This window comes from Mustelus asterias, chromosome 17, assembly GCF_964213995.1.
Source record: "Mustelus asterias chromosome 17, sMusAst1.hap1.1, whole genome shotgun sequence".
NCBI lineage: Eukaryota > Metazoa > Chordata > Chondrichthyes > Carcharhiniformes > Triakidae > Mustelus > Mustelus asterias.
Genome location: NC_135817.1, coordinates 53188416 through 53204085, shown reverse-complemented (window position 1 = coordinate 53204085; position 15670 = coordinate 53188416). Strand labels below are relative to the sequence as shown.

General features: G+C 43.2%; 1 protein-coding gene across 1 annotated transcript in view; it reads right to left on the bottom strand.

The window, feature by feature from the left end:
- Positions 1-15670, bottom strand: part of LOC144506482 (immunoglobulin superfamily member 3-like) — a 225883-nt gene that overhangs the window by 28971 nt on the left and 181242 nt on the right. Inside the window, exon 7 of the mRNA XM_078232661.1 lies at positions 609-1016. Coding sequence (XP_078088787.1) covers positions 609-1016 — 408 coding nt within the window. The remainder of the gene's footprint in view (positions 1-608; positions 1017-15670) is intronic.

Sequence of the window (15670 nt, the reverse complement as noted above, 5' to 3'; positions counted from 1 at the left end):
GACTTTAAACTATAATTAGGTAGATTAGTTCTGCCAGGGAAGATAATCAGTAAAATATCACTCTCTCTTGATCCTGAGCTATAAAAGATGTTCAGGTGGCTGACACTGGTCAACACACATCGCAAAGTAATTAGACATACATTCAGACCCCACTCTGCCCGCTTTACCACCTCTTTTTAATTTCAGTACCACCCCTTGGCCAAGAAGAGGACTCCTCCAATACAGTTATCAAGAGAGATATACAGTTTGTGTTTGGATTTATCCTCCTGTCCTGACAGGAAGCCACTACTGCACAAAATGCTCTTTGTAAGCATGCAAGGAGTAAAGGTTCATTCTATACTTGAAAGACTGTGTGAAGTCTGCATATTCTCCCCATGTCTGCGTGGGTTTCCTCCGGGTGCTCCGGTTTCCTCCCACACTCTGAAGATGTGCAGGTTAGGTGAATTGGCTATGCTAAATTTGCCGTTAGCGTCAGGAGGATTAACAGGGTAAATACACGGGGTTACGGGGATGGGTCCTCGGTGGGATTGTTGTCAGTGCAGATTTGATGGGCCGAATGGCCTCCTACTGCACTGTAGGGATTCTATGATTAAACATAGGTTCAGTACCTGGACGCTGGACAGTGACGGAGGTCAGTCCGGACACATTCTCTCCGACTTTATACCAGATGTTGTTGGGGTTGAGTAGCCATTCCTCCACGTGACAATAGTATTTCCCACTATCGACAATATCAGCTTTTAGTAAGACCAAAGTGTAATGCCCGCTTAATGGTTTTGCGGCCTGCAGTCGCTCCTTTTTCTTGTCTCTTCTTAACCAGTCCTTATACTCGACCACACCATCACGGTTTGATATCAGGATGAGTTTGTCATCTTTCTCCAGTGATCTCTGAATGTACCATTGTACAGAGAACTGCGAGTCTGGTCTTGTTTGATTTGTGATGACACAGTCGAAATGAATGTTGTCATTTTCTTTTACTACAATGTTCCTCTTCATTTGCTTGACCTTTAATCTACAATCTGTGAAGAAAAATAAAATTGGGTCACAATGGTGAACATACAATACATTTTGTTACCATTTTCCTTATTTTTTTCTCTTTCATATTCTAGCAACCATAATAGCTCAGATTTTGCAGTGAATGGTAAAATGAGGAGACGTGCTACTGACCTCCAAGAAAGCTCCCGGTAAAGAGTTTTAAAGTTTAAAATTTATTTGTTAGCGTCACAAGTAGGCGTACGTTTAACACTGCAATGAAGTTGCTGTGAAAATCCCCTAGTCGCCACACTCCGTCAAGTAGGGTACAACTGAGGGAGAATTTAGCATGGCCAATGTACTTAACCAGCAAGTCTTTCGGACTGAGAGAGGAAACCGGAGCACCCGGAGGAAACCCATGCAGACACGGGGAGAATGTGCAAACTCTGCACAGACAGTGACCCAAGGTGGGAATCGAACCCAGGTCCATGGCGCTGTAAGGCAGCAGTGCTAAGTACTGTGCCACCATAAAGGTTGAGCAATCTCAGAGGTGCAGATTTCCCCTTTCTTGATATTAGTTTGAATTGCGCACCAAGTCAAAGGGAATCTCTAGGTGTCCAGGAGCAGCGAGCCTATCAAACCGTGTAATCAGCCAAGCACTCAGAAATAGACAACGCAGCCAGCAGACCAGGAAGTAAAATGCACTGATTGTTTTTTACTTTCTAATATCATTTTACAGAGAGCGAAATAAATCATTGATACTTATATGGAATCACAGTAGAAGCTGAACTATCATAAACAAGCTTTTAGAAATTTAAAAATCTGGATTTATAAAATAACATAATGGAGAAATCTGGCATTCTACAAATATAACATTGGTTTATCAGGGCCAGATAGGTAGTTCAGCAGTAAAAATGAACCCAGTTACACACCGTGTTCAAAAAGATGCAACTTTTCCAAGGATTTCTACAGCAAATCTAATTGTGTAAAAGGGCATGTTTTTGTTATTCTGTTACTTCTAGTTATTTGCAGTTTTCAACAGCACACGTTTTGGTCCAGCAAAGAATTACTGATTGCAATGACAGATAGTGAAATTTGAATTCAAGAGCAATCTGGAATCAAAAGTCTACTGATATCCATGAAACCATTGTCAATTGTCGTAAAATCCCATCTAGTTCACTCACTAATGTCCTTTAGGGAAGGAAATCTTCCATCCTTACCTGGTGTGGCCTCCAAATGGCTCATTATTGACTCCTGATCCACAACAATGTGGTTGACTCTTAACTGTTGTCTGAAATGATCTAGCAAGCCACTCAGTTCAAGGATAATTAGGAATGTGCAATAAATGCTCGAACAACCAGCGACGCCCATGTCCTATTTATGAACAAAAGTAAAGCAACTTCTAGATTTCTACATTTAACTATGTCTGTGCAGATGCCAGAAGTTGCTGTAAGTTTCAGAGGAATAATGATGGTGAATACTGACAGTTTTGCCATCATTACTATTGCAAGATCTAAGCCATCTTCCTCTACTGCCGGAGCAAGCACTTCTCCATAATTTGTGCTGTGCAATTTACTTTTAAGTAGGACACCAGAACGTGCAGACTCAACACAGACAGTGACTCGAACCCGGCTCACAGTGCTAGGGACCCGGGTTTGATTCCCAGCTTGGGTCACTGTCTGTAGGGTGTCTGCATGTTCTCCCTGTGTCTGCGTGGTTTCCTCCGGATGCTCCGGTTTCCTCCTACAATCAGAAAGATGTGCTGGTTAGACGCATTGGTCATGCTAAATTCTCCCTCAGTGTACCCGAACAGGCGCCGGAGTGTGAAGACTGGGGGATTTTCACAGTAACTTCATTGCAGTGTTAATGTAAGCGTACTTATGACACTAATAAATAAATTTTTTAACTTTAAAACTTTAACCCACATAACAAACTAGTCAACATCAAATAACACTCTTCATAATTGTGGTTGCATTGGTCCATCTGACAACATGTGACTCAAACTCACAATCTCAGGTCTACAAAACAGACAACTTAAGCAAACCACTTCAAGGATTGTATTGTTCATTTTTTTCCCCCGAGTCAATTAACTAATTGAGAGGACTGTGAGTCATTTGAGTAACTGTTTTGCCATGGAAAATGCAAGGAGATTAGTCAGTGATGAGCAGGATAATTTCAAATATACCGAGGTTTAGTGTGACTCCATCTGGCCAAGAACAAAGATAGCTACGAATAAAAGCAAAATATAACTAAGACAGCTACGAAACCTGGCTGAGAAACAGAAAAAGATTTCCTCCTGTTCCTGCTTTTACTTTTCACTGGAATAATTTGGCATTGATGCTGTTTCAGCTCTTCAATATTCATTGAGGCCATCAATGTGATGTACAACAGGTATTATATCCAAAAAAACTGCCATGTTTGCATCCTTTTTGTGCAGATCTGCGCAGCATTAATATTTAATCAAAGCACTCGTATATTAACATGCCAATTGTAATGTTACTCCTGCTGGTAATTTAAAAATAACCTGCGGATTGCAAGTCCCTCAGATTGCATCGTAACATAAGAAGTAACTGTGTAATGAAATCATTCTCGCTTGCAAACTGGTTCCTGGGAAACAAATCACTGTATGCAGTAGGGAGTATTAGAATAAAGTACTGTGTAAAAAAACAACAATAATTTCTTTTCAGAATATATTCTGAATATGGAAAACTGCACAACAGAAATAATGGCTGTCGGTCGAGGAACTTTTTGCTGACACTTGGCACCAAAATTCCAGAGGTGTTCCGGTACTCTCCACTGTATCATAAGCAGGATACTTAAGAAACCTCTGCAGTGAGGACCAGGGCCCAGAAATGACCATTTTTACACGTCCTTGTTAAGACCAGATTCACAACCCCAATGCTTGTGGTGTAGGATTAGATTTTGGAAAGGGGCTTCCATACAAGAGTTCATGCTATCCTAGTCTCAAGGGAACATTGGATAATTGGTACATTTATCTGGGAGCAGGCATTTCAACCCAATCTCAGAATTGAGGCCCACTTAATTTCCCAGGCCTATGTTATGGTCTGGTCTTCTGAAGAATTCTAAGTAATTTTAATTGTTTCCTATCAATGGACCCAGGTAAGATGGATTTCCGTGTGGACCTAGACACCCCAAAACTGCGGTTTGTAGGATCTTCCCTGACACTACAGCAACATCTGAGATTTGTCCTCATTAGCAAGACTGCCTTACATAATAACTTAACTTGACCTCAAATCCCTTGAACTTTGGTGGGATCAATACCAGAGGTCATAGACGGGTAAATCACGGCACTATCGCTGGACTGTTAAGCCAAGGACTTTTGGACTCATGATGCTTCGAAAGACATCAACATGGTAAAATAGTCGCCTTAGTCCTGGATGACCATAGGTTGCTCTCCCCTTTGTGAGAGTGTGCAGACTGGTGGTGATTTGACCCGAGGATCAGCACACCTCAGGCACGGTTGAGAAGGCCATGAATAATCTCAGCTGGTAAAGGAAGTGAACCCACGCTGTCAGGGTCACTCTGCATCACAAAGCAGCCATCCAGCCAACTGAGCTAACCAGCATGGGCTTGGTATGTGAAAAAAACCCCCAAAAATAGTTTCTCTAAGCAACAACTGAAAAACAAATGATGATTTAACACGATTGAAAAACGGACATTACATGACTGATATGCCACCAACATGTCATCCACTTTAGACTAGCTGAGTGCCGACTATATTCCCCTATGTTTGACATGAGCTGGCAGCCAAGGCAAGGAGACTAAAACTGCATAGACGGCAGCTCACAGACAAAAGGATTTAGTGAGCTCTTTGGAGGCTTTGGAGAAGCACAATAAATCTACTATATATTGATTAATGGAGCTGAGTGGATCAGGCACACATTAATGTATAATATGTAACCGTCCTACACTGATGTTCGCCTAATAAATGTCAGGGCTGTTCAGCTAGCAAATGTTTCCATTCCAAGGGCTGATGATTTTGAAAAATAAAATGGATCAATTACTTCCAATTTTTAAGCAATGCTTTTAATCTTCTCACTTTGACATCATTTCTATTTGCAGTTTCTAGCAGTGTATCATTATTAATATCTGGAACAGACCACAGCCCTCGAAAGTGCCAGTCCAATTTGCCACACATTCTCTACTTAGGACATTTAATTTTATGCCTCATTTCTGAGACAAAAGCTAACATTGTCATGATGAATAGATATAGATAAATTAATAGCTTGTTTGGAATTACAGATGATTAACTAAAAAATTAAGTAAGAAAGGGAATGAAGAAGTAGGAAGAAAACATTGCTTTGTTATTCCTATCACTGCGCATCAAAAATAATAGGTGCAAATGTGGAAGAGCTTTTGTTATGGAGCCATTGACAGAAAGGGAGGAAAATATTTGGAGGTATCATTACCACCAGTTTTTAAAATGTTTTTAAATTACGATAGAATTTATCTTCACACATGCAATCATGTGGATTGACTCAGATACCAGAAGCAGATACAGACAGACAAAGATAATAACACACAGGAGCACACAAAGACTGGCATAGACACATACAGATACACAGACATACACACAGGTGCACGCACTCATACAGACATGCAGCACACACAGGCACATACATACACGTACACAGGAACATACACACAAGCACACACACACAAACACACACATACACGGGTGCATGCACATGTACAGACATGCGACACACACACACAGGAATATACACACAGGCGCATACACACAAATAGGAGCACACGCACACATACAGACTTGTGGCACACGCCAGAACATACACATAGGCACATACACACACAAGTGCACACATACACAGGTCAGGAGTTTGTGCTCCATTGCTTGCTGGTTTGAAGGTAGGGTAGCATGTAAAATCTAGTGAGTGGCCTTCCTGCTGCCTACCTATCCAACCCCAATTAGTCTGAAATTGGGCTGGTGTCAGGCATGGGATGAAGAGATATGGAGCCTCCTTTGCAGTTCCCTTGGGCCCAGCAGCGGCACCCGCCAAGGTCATCCCACATTTTAACCCTCCCACTGGCCTCTTGAACCCAACATCCTTGTACCCTCAGCCGCTCTCACTAGGACAGGTTGGCAAGAATTGGTGAGACTCCTGACTCTGGACTACCTGGGCTCCTTGTCATGATAGGACTGCCTGTAGTCCCAGTAGCAGCCATCACTCTGGGTGGCACTGTTGAGACTACAGAGTTGCCAGTCAGCTGATTGATTGGCTCTAAGGCAGCTTGACTCTAAGGCAGGACCTCCTCCTAAGGGGCAGAAGTCTCTCCTCAAAGCAATTAACATTTACATTGTTGCTGTCAGGATTGTAGGCAGACCACAATCTGTTGGGGGAGATGGTAGTGCCATAGTGACCATGGTACAAATCAGTCCATAAAGTAACATAAGCAAACACGCAAGTACAGATAGGTATGCAAACATGTCAAAAGAAGTCATAGACAGACACATAGATATAGACAGAATTACATGGAAACATGGAAATATAGAAGCATTTATAAAATGAATAGACTTCTTTGTATTTTACCTAACTACCTTATTATTATTTACTTGCTTCTTTTTATCACGGTGTTTCTGTAGTGTAGTGGTTATCATGTTTGCCTCACACGTGAAAGGTCCTCGGTTCGGGTCTGGGCAGAAACATTCCCAAATGCTTGGGGCGGCATGGTGGCACAGTGGTTAGCACTGCTGTCCCACAGTGCCAAGGACCCAAGTTCAATTCCGGCCTCAGTCACTGTCTGTGTGGAGTTTGCACTTTCTCCTTGTGTCTGCGTGGGTTTCCTCCGGGTGCTCCGGTTTCCCCCCACAGTCCAAAGATGTGCGGGTTAGGTGGATTGGCCATGCTAAATTGACCCAGTGTCAGGGGGATTAGCAGGATAAATGTGGGGGGCTATGGGGATAGGGCTTGAGTGGGATTGTGGTTGATACAGACTCAATGGGCCGAATGGCCTCCTTCTGCACTGTAGGAATTCTATGATCCCCCACTTTCCTATTTTCTATCCATTTCTTTAGCTTTGAACAAAACGTACCTGGGAAAGCATTACCCTAGATTTGTTTCCATTGCTACTTTAACATTTTTGTTTCAACATTTATAGCATCCCAATTGTTTGTCATTTTGTGAATTAAACCGATGGAATTAGTCAGAGTGTTTTCACTTTTTTAAGAGACAACAAGAAACGTTGAGTAATGATTTTGAAAACCAGAAGCTGGTGACATTTCCAGAGCTCCTGAATCATCCGAACCAGCAAGTAAAAGGGTTAATGATCTTTGAGAATGGACTATTAATAGGCCAATCTGTATTCCTAATTGCGACACCCTGTTGGCTGGCAACATAGCAATAGATTAAATACACCAATTAGACCATCAAGGGAAAACTAAATAGAAGGGTTTTTTTTCAGTTCAAGAAAGACAATCTGAGCTGGGTAGAACACATTATTAGATGCTATCATTCAAATCCTACTCAACAGAATTCTGTTAGGAACCAGTTTAGGAACAGGAAAAGAACTGAAATCTTATTTTCTTCTTTACAGCATTTCAGCTGGGCAATCATCAAAGCCGACATGTGGTATTCTGGACAATTAATAAGAAATATATAGTAAGTGACTCGGGGCTGATTTGAGGTGACAAAGGCAGCTTATTTGCATAGAGAAGCTGAACGCATGTTTTAATAAGGAAAATGGTTCAATTTTACAAAAACCCAGGCCACGAAATTCAATTTGGTCCCTAAACAAATTGGGGGTTGTGCGATTAACCTCTGCCCTTTGCCTCCGATGCAGGCAGCAAACAAACTTTGTGCTGCTCGTTCATTATCCATCATTGTAGTACAGCCAGCGCCGAGCATATTGCTCAGGGGCTGCAGGCTGAGTAGGGTATGCAAATTCATGCAAAACTAGCACTGCTTAAAGACTGCCTGCACAAGTTCAAGGCAGTCTGCACCACTTAAAAGGCAACTGTGTTCCTGCTGTAGCAGGTGCTGAAAGTGGCTGGAAAAGATGGTACAGCAGGATAGTGCTGCATGGGGGCCGTGATACAGAAGATGGAGAGAAGGAGGGAGGTCCCCTACCCACTGGAGATCAGAAGACCCTCCAAACCGATACTGCAAAGGTAATGGGAGCCGATACCTTTTGAGGCAATGTAACTCCAGGTGCAGTTCCACATGAAGTTCAATGTCCTCACCTGAGTGGTCAAGGTCAGTGAATGCATCTTCAAATACCAAATCCCCACAAATGAACCACCAGCCTCACACACTGCGCCAATCACCACCATCCTCTTCACTCGACTACTAACCAGCTCTATTCACCTTTATTCTTACCTCACATTCATTGCTTCACCTCACCCTCACATACTGCTGCAAGCTATTCAACCATGATGGTCATATCACCAAAATACATTGCACCGCACTCAATAATACATTTCCCTTTCTCTTACAGGACACGGTGATGCAGAATCACAGGCAGCAGCACCTAACCAGCGGGGGACAGACACGGCTACCTCATCCCAATGAAGGAGATTGTGTTCACCATCTTTGGAAAGGCCATGACTGAAACTAAATATTACATACATGCCTAATTCTCCTCACATCCCACTTCCCCTTCGGTTGCGCATCAGCTTGTCTTGTAAGAGAGAGGGAAATGTATCAGAGAGTGCGTGCAATGTATTTTGACAACTTATAATGTGAGAGTATGCGGGATTACTCCATAGCAGTCCAAGCAGTAGGTGAATTGCTGAAATATCCAATGGTCTTTTTGATGATTTTTCATGTGGCAGTGTGGTTCCGGTTTTATGAATGCTGTGTGTGCAGGTTGCCAGGTTATCAGTGGATAATCTTTGACATCCAACAACGACCTTCTGGTCTCCGTGGGTGACTCAAATGCTGATGGCATAACAAACTGGTGCAGAATAAAGGCATGATGACTGCTGTCAGGATGCCATGCATTGACTGGCATGGGCTGCACACACCAGCTGCACATTGAGGGTACGGTACACTCCAATTTAGTACATTTCTGAATTTACATGTGGTGCCTGCAAAGCGATGTATGTGCAGTCAACAGCTCCCTGAAGCATGGGGAAGCCAGTTGTTCTGGCAAGGCATGTGCTCGCTTTCTGCATTGTTTCCCCTCTTTTTACATGCAGATAGTCAGTGACCTCCCTTATAGAAAAGAGTGGATATTGAACTGCAAGATGTGTGAGATGTTGCTTGCTGCAAACTGAAAGCCACTAAGTTTATGGCCACAGTCACCTTCACACCGACAATGTCATTTACGACCTGCTCTGAGGCCACAAGATCTTCTTGCAAAAACATGGCAGATTTCAGTGAGCACCTCCTTTGCGAAATGGAGATGGTGCCTACACTGCTACTCGCTGGGAATGAGATAGGAGAATTACTCCCTGAAGACTCTGGTCGGATATGACGAGAGCCCTAGCCCAGTAGTGTGTGGATGCTGTACAATTATTCGAAGTTTCTCAGAACTGTGCTCATGAAGGTGATGAGAGGATTGTCAATATCATGTGAAATTCACCGTAGGCTGCATTGTTACATCGTCTGGAAGCTAAACACCACTCCTGGGTCATTACTATTCACAGTAACAGGGGAGATTGATTAGAGTTTCTTATTTTGAGAACATGGCCTCCGCCTATCAGTTTGTCTTACTGAAGACCAATAAACAATCTGTATTTAACCTGAAAAGGTGGTGCTTGTTTGTTATGGCTGTTGCAAGTTATAATAGACCAAAATCTAACGTCTTAAACAGTACAACTTGAGGCAATTAATATGTTGAATGTCAGTGCTTCAGAGCAATTTCAGTTCACACTGGTTCTAATTCTGATTTTCTAGCTGGATAATCTGGAACTGAAACCACCTGGGCCCAGCCAAGTCAGCCACCTGCAGCCCAGAATACATCAAAACACTGGTCAGGTTTCCCCTAACTACTTGTCTATTATTTAAGCTGCAGTTCATGCCCAGGTGACATGCAGGGCCCGATTTCACCATCAAGTTGTGTCCGCTTTCGGGCGTGAAAACTTGATGAAGTCGGGCATGAGGTGAGTAGCGCGATCTGCGCCCGCCTCCACGCCGGTTCCCCCTTTACCAAAGCTCAAAAATGGCCGTGATCGAGACCACGCCCAAAACGGGCGCGATGACCATTTAAATGAATTTGCATGCATTTAAATTGACTTAGTGGGCTGCAGGCCCAACCTTACTGCCACTTCCCCCTTTACCACCGCGTTCACCAATCCCGAATCGGCGCAAAACAGACATGCTCCACAAAAGTCTGATTCGGGCGCTCCAGTTAGTGAGGAGATAAGTGCCGAGCATTGGACAGCTCTCTGCTTGAGATCAGTGCGGGGAAAGGGGGTCCACTGTCATTCTTCCTGAGATCAGTGGTGGGGAAGGAGGGGTCCGCTGCCACTCTGCCTGAGATCAGTTGGGGGGGAAGAGGGGAAGGGGCCCACGATTGGTCTGGGTGGCGGTGGGGGGATAGGGGGTCAGTAATGTTGAGAGGGGTGGGGCAATGTCATTGGGGGCCAGGAGGGAACATTATCCGGCCTGGGAGCGATGTGGCAGGGGAGCAGCATTCTATTATTTTTCTTCTGCACATGCGCAGTTGGAGGCGCCGATCGGAGCTGCAGGGTTTCGGGTGTGTTAAGCCCTGCCCACGGGCTTCTGCAGCACTATTTGGAATCGCTGATATTTTTTCAGGCAGAGTGTGTATGGGGGCGCCTGAGAACGGGTCTAAAAGTCGGATCTGAAGCACTCCCAGTTTCAAGTCCGCCCAGCACTTAAAATCAAAATGGTAAAATAGGACCCTCAGTGTCTGCTTGACAGTGGGCAACTGAAGGCATTTTCATTTTAGTTGCTCCAACCTCCACATCATGACTTTCCTATTACAGGTAGTTTTGTACGGATTGTTTTATTTAAATTAGTTTAAAAGCCCTCCCAGAAACTCAAATGGTCTTGTTGCTCTATCTTTGCCCAGTTCCACGTTCACACTAGACTATATACGAACACGCAAATAACAGCAAAATACTGCAGATGCTGGAAATCTGAAATAAAAACAGAAAATGCTGGTTAAACGCAACAGGCCTGGAAGCATCTGTGGAGAGAGAAACACAATTAATATTCCGAGTCCATAGGATTCTTGTGCAGAACTAAAAAGGGATAGAAATGTGAAGAATTATTGATTGATTTATTATTGTCACGTGTATAGGGTTACAGTGAAAAGGATTGTTTCTTGCGAGCTATTACAGAAAAAACATACCATTCATAGAGTACATAGGGGAGAAAGAAAGGTAGGGTGCAGAATATAGTATTGCAGTTACCAATAGGGTGAAGAGAAAGATCAGCTTAATGTGGGATAGGACCATTCAAAAGTCTGACAGCAGCAGGAACACTTAGAGAGGAGGTGGGGAAGACAGGAAAGTCAGTGATGGGTCAGAGATGAGGAGAGATTTTCAAAGATGTCATGGAAATGAGACAAAATTATAGAATCAAAATCATAGAATCCCTACCGTGCAGAAAGAGGCCATTCGGCCCATCAAACCTGCACAACAATTCCACCCAGGCCCTATCACTGTAACTCCAAGTATTTAACCTGCTAATCTCCCTGACATTAAAGGCAATTTACCCCGGCCAATCCACCTAACTCACACATCTTTGGAGTGCAGGAGGAAACCGGGGCACCCGGAGGAAATCCATGCAGACACAGGGAGAATGTGCAAACTCCACACAGACAGTGGCCCAATCTGGGAATTGAACTCTGGTCCCTGCCGCTGTGAGGCAGCAGTGCTAACCACTGTGCCAGGTTGTTAATGGTGCCAGTAGGGACTGAAGAGTGTTAATAGTGACTAAGGTAGGATAGCAGAATGTGTTAAAAGGAGAACAAAAGTAAATGCTCAGTGGGAGTAATACTGAACAACAAGGAACAGTGGCTATGTGGGGGAGGGTGTAGGGTTGTGTTGGGAGAAGCCAGAGGAACCAAATAAGAGAAAATAAACTCCCCAGAGTCCAAATTGGAGGAAGTGCAAGTGAATTGCTGCTTCACCTGAAAGGAGTGTTTGGGCCCTGGAACAGTGAGGAGGGAGGAGGGAAAGGGGCAGGTGTTGCACCTTCTGTGATAGCATAGGGAAGTGCCATGGGAAGTGGATGAAGTGTTGGGGGCGATGGAGGAGTGGACTAGGCTGTTACAAAGGGAAATGACCAGGCAGCAGACCCAAAAAATACTACGACCACTGCAAACTGATGAATATTCCCATGTCACTTAGTATACTTTCTTCTTGCAGCCCTAAACACAATGTTTCTTCACTGTTTGGACTGCTTCCGGATGCCCAGCCTTTGTGCACATCTCACTGGTCTCACTCAAATGAGGACCAAAGGTGCAAAATCTTGTTTGCTCAGGGTTACCTGCTCAGGTTCATGGAGTATTTGCTGTACCCACTTTGCACTCCCAGGCTAGATCCCCAGGGCAATGTGCATCACATTGACAGCAGGTAGCACAATGGGATAGGATTGCACAATGAGGCAGGTGGTACAACAGGCCAGGAGTACTCAATGAACTCCATTCCTGCTTGGATTTGAACTAAATAGATTTGAACCGGGATATTGGGTTTATGTCACACTATTTCACATAAATATTTCTGCTTTTTTCCTCCTGAGTCTTTATCATGCGATCCTAGAATCAGAATTTATGTCACACTATTTGTAACTCCCACAGTTGCGTGGACCTGCAGAGTTTCACTGGCTGGAGACAATACACATCTTTTTAGCCTGTCTTGATGCTCTCTCCACTCCCATTGTTTTGTTTCTTAAAGACTGGATTAGTTGTAAGTATTCGCATTCCAACCATTATTCATGTAAATTGAGTCTGTGTCTTATAAGTTCTGTTTGTGAACAGAATTCCCACTCACCTGAAGAAGGGGCTCAGAGCCTCGAAAGCTTGTGTGGCTTTTGCTACCAAATAAACCTGTTGGACTTTAACCTGGTGTTGTTAAACTTCTTACTGTGTTTACCCCAGTCCAACGCCGGCATCTCCACATCAGGATTTGAAATATCAAGCATGTAACATAGAAACATAGAAAATAGGAGCAGGAGGATGCCATTCGGTTCTTCGAACCTGTTCCGCCATTTATTATGATCATAGCTCAAGAGCCTGATCCTGCCTTCCCCCCCAGATTCTTTGAATCCTTTAGCCCCAAGAGCTATATCTAACTCCTTCTTGAAAATATTCAATGTTTTGGCCTCAACAACTTTCTGTGGTAGCAATTTCCACAGGCTGAGCACTCTCTGGGTGAAGAAATCTCTCCTCATCTCCGTCCTAAACTGTCTACCCTGTATCCTCAGACTGTGACCCGTTTCTGGACACCACCACCATCAGGAACATCCTTCTTGCATCTACCCTGTCCAGCCCTGTTATAATTTTATAGGTTTCTATGAGATTCCCCCTTCAGTACACCCACAATATTTAATTGTCTAAACTCCAAATGGACTGGAAGGATCCACTTATTCCTGAGGTGATTTTCCTAAATCTCATTGCTTTGCTCCCCTAAAGGTAACAGTTTTACAGGAGTTCTAATTTACTTCAGTTTACTGTAAACTAAAGCTTGATTACAGTATGATTAGCCATGCTACATTGGCCCTTAGTGTCAGGGGGACTAGCAGGGTAAATACGCGGGGTTAGGGAGATAGGGCCTGGGTGGGATTGTTGTCGGTGTAGACTTGATGGGCCGAATGGCCTCCTTCTGCACTGTAGGGATTCTATGATGCAGCACAGAATAAGACCGGTTAGCCCTTCGTGCCTGAACCGACTAAATCTTAAAAGAATGAGCCACAATTTGCTATCGCAGAGCAGCGAATGGCATTCACCATTAGTTAGGCTTATAGGCCAGAAGTCTACCACCGACAACAGAAATCTCCATTGACCGAGCGAGGCCACAAAATCCCACCCGTTGTGTTTAACAGCAATGGCATTTTGCATTGCTAGTTAGGGGACCTATGAGCTGACAATGTCTGGAACCTGGGTGAATTGGGTAAATAACTGCACATCTCCTTATCCCATCTGATTGCAGGGTTATGAAGAGCAGTGCAAATTAACATTGGATAAATTCAATCCCAAATCAGGTACAGAAAGAGAACTAAACGAGAGGGAAAGAAAGACTGGATTAAAAGAAAGCTTGAAAAAGTGACAAGGAAAAAGCAAGAACATGTTTGATTTACAATGTTGCATCTTAAAAATCCCAATCAATTAAAACCTGAAAGAATGAGACTTTATGCTTGTAATAGTTCAATTTTCAGTGCCAGATAAGTTGTTCAGCTGTAATTAAGACATATCACTTTGTTAAAAAATCCTTAAACTGACAATGACAAGATTTAACTTTCTTTAGTTTGCATCTACTGTACATGCATAACAATTTCAGGTCATTCATTGCATTTGAATAGTGGGACCGACAGATGTTGTTTTTTTTAATGAAACTAACTGGAAAGATACAACTGAGGCAATAACTTTTGGATTTCTGCTTCAAACTCCAACTCCACTCCAACTTAATTTTCAAGTTTGCTGATGATATACCACTGTAGTGGGTCAGATCTCAAACAATGACTAGACGGAATACAGGAAAGAGATAGAGAATCAGATGAACTGGTGAAATGAGAATAATCTCTCCTTCAATGTCAGTAAAATGAAGGAGATAGTCATCGAGTTCAAGAAGCGTAGTGGTGGACATGCCCTTGTCTACATCATTGGTGATGAAGTGGAGATAGTCGAGAGCTTCAAGTTTCTAGGTTTTCAGATCACCAACAATCTGTCCTGATCCCTCTACGCAGACACTATGGTTAAGAAAGCCTACCAACGCCTCTACTTTCTCAGAAGCCAAAGGAAATTTGGCATGTCCACTACGACTCAATTTTTACAGATGCATTATAGAAAACATCCTATTCAGATGTATCGCAGCTTGGTATGACTCCTGCTCTGACCAAGACCGCCAGAAACTAGAAAGGGTTGTGAACAATGCCCAGTTCATCACGCAAACCAGCTTCCCATCCATTGACTCTGTCTACACTTCCTGCTGCCTCAGGAAAGCAGCCAGCATAATCAAGTACCCCACGCACCCTGGACATACTTTCTTCCACCTTTTTCCATTGGGAAAAAGATACAAGAGTCTGAAAACATGTTCCAACAGACTTCTTCCCTGCTGTCATCAGACTTTTGAATGGTCCTATCATATATTAAGCTGACCTTTCTCTTCATTCTACTTGCAACTGCAACACAATATCCTGCACCCTATCCTTTCCTTCTCCCCTATGTACTCTATGGATGTAATATTTTGACTGTATAGTGTGCAAGAAACAATACTTTTCACTGTACCCCAATACATGTGACAATAAAAAAAACAATCAACATCTGACATTTTCTGAAGCTGGTATAATCTTTGCACATAATAGTGAAAACTGCTATCCTCACCATTATTTTGACAGCAAAGTATGGCCCTTTAAGACATGCTAGAAATATTTTTTAAATGATTAAGTCAGGTTGTCAGTAATGGGATGCACCAAGCGCAAGCCCAGTATAAGAAAATAAATATCCGAGGGAAAAGTAAAATCAGAAGCGTGAGGTTTTTATTGAGATGATGTTTGTCAATCATATGAACTGCTTTGAACTGCTTCTA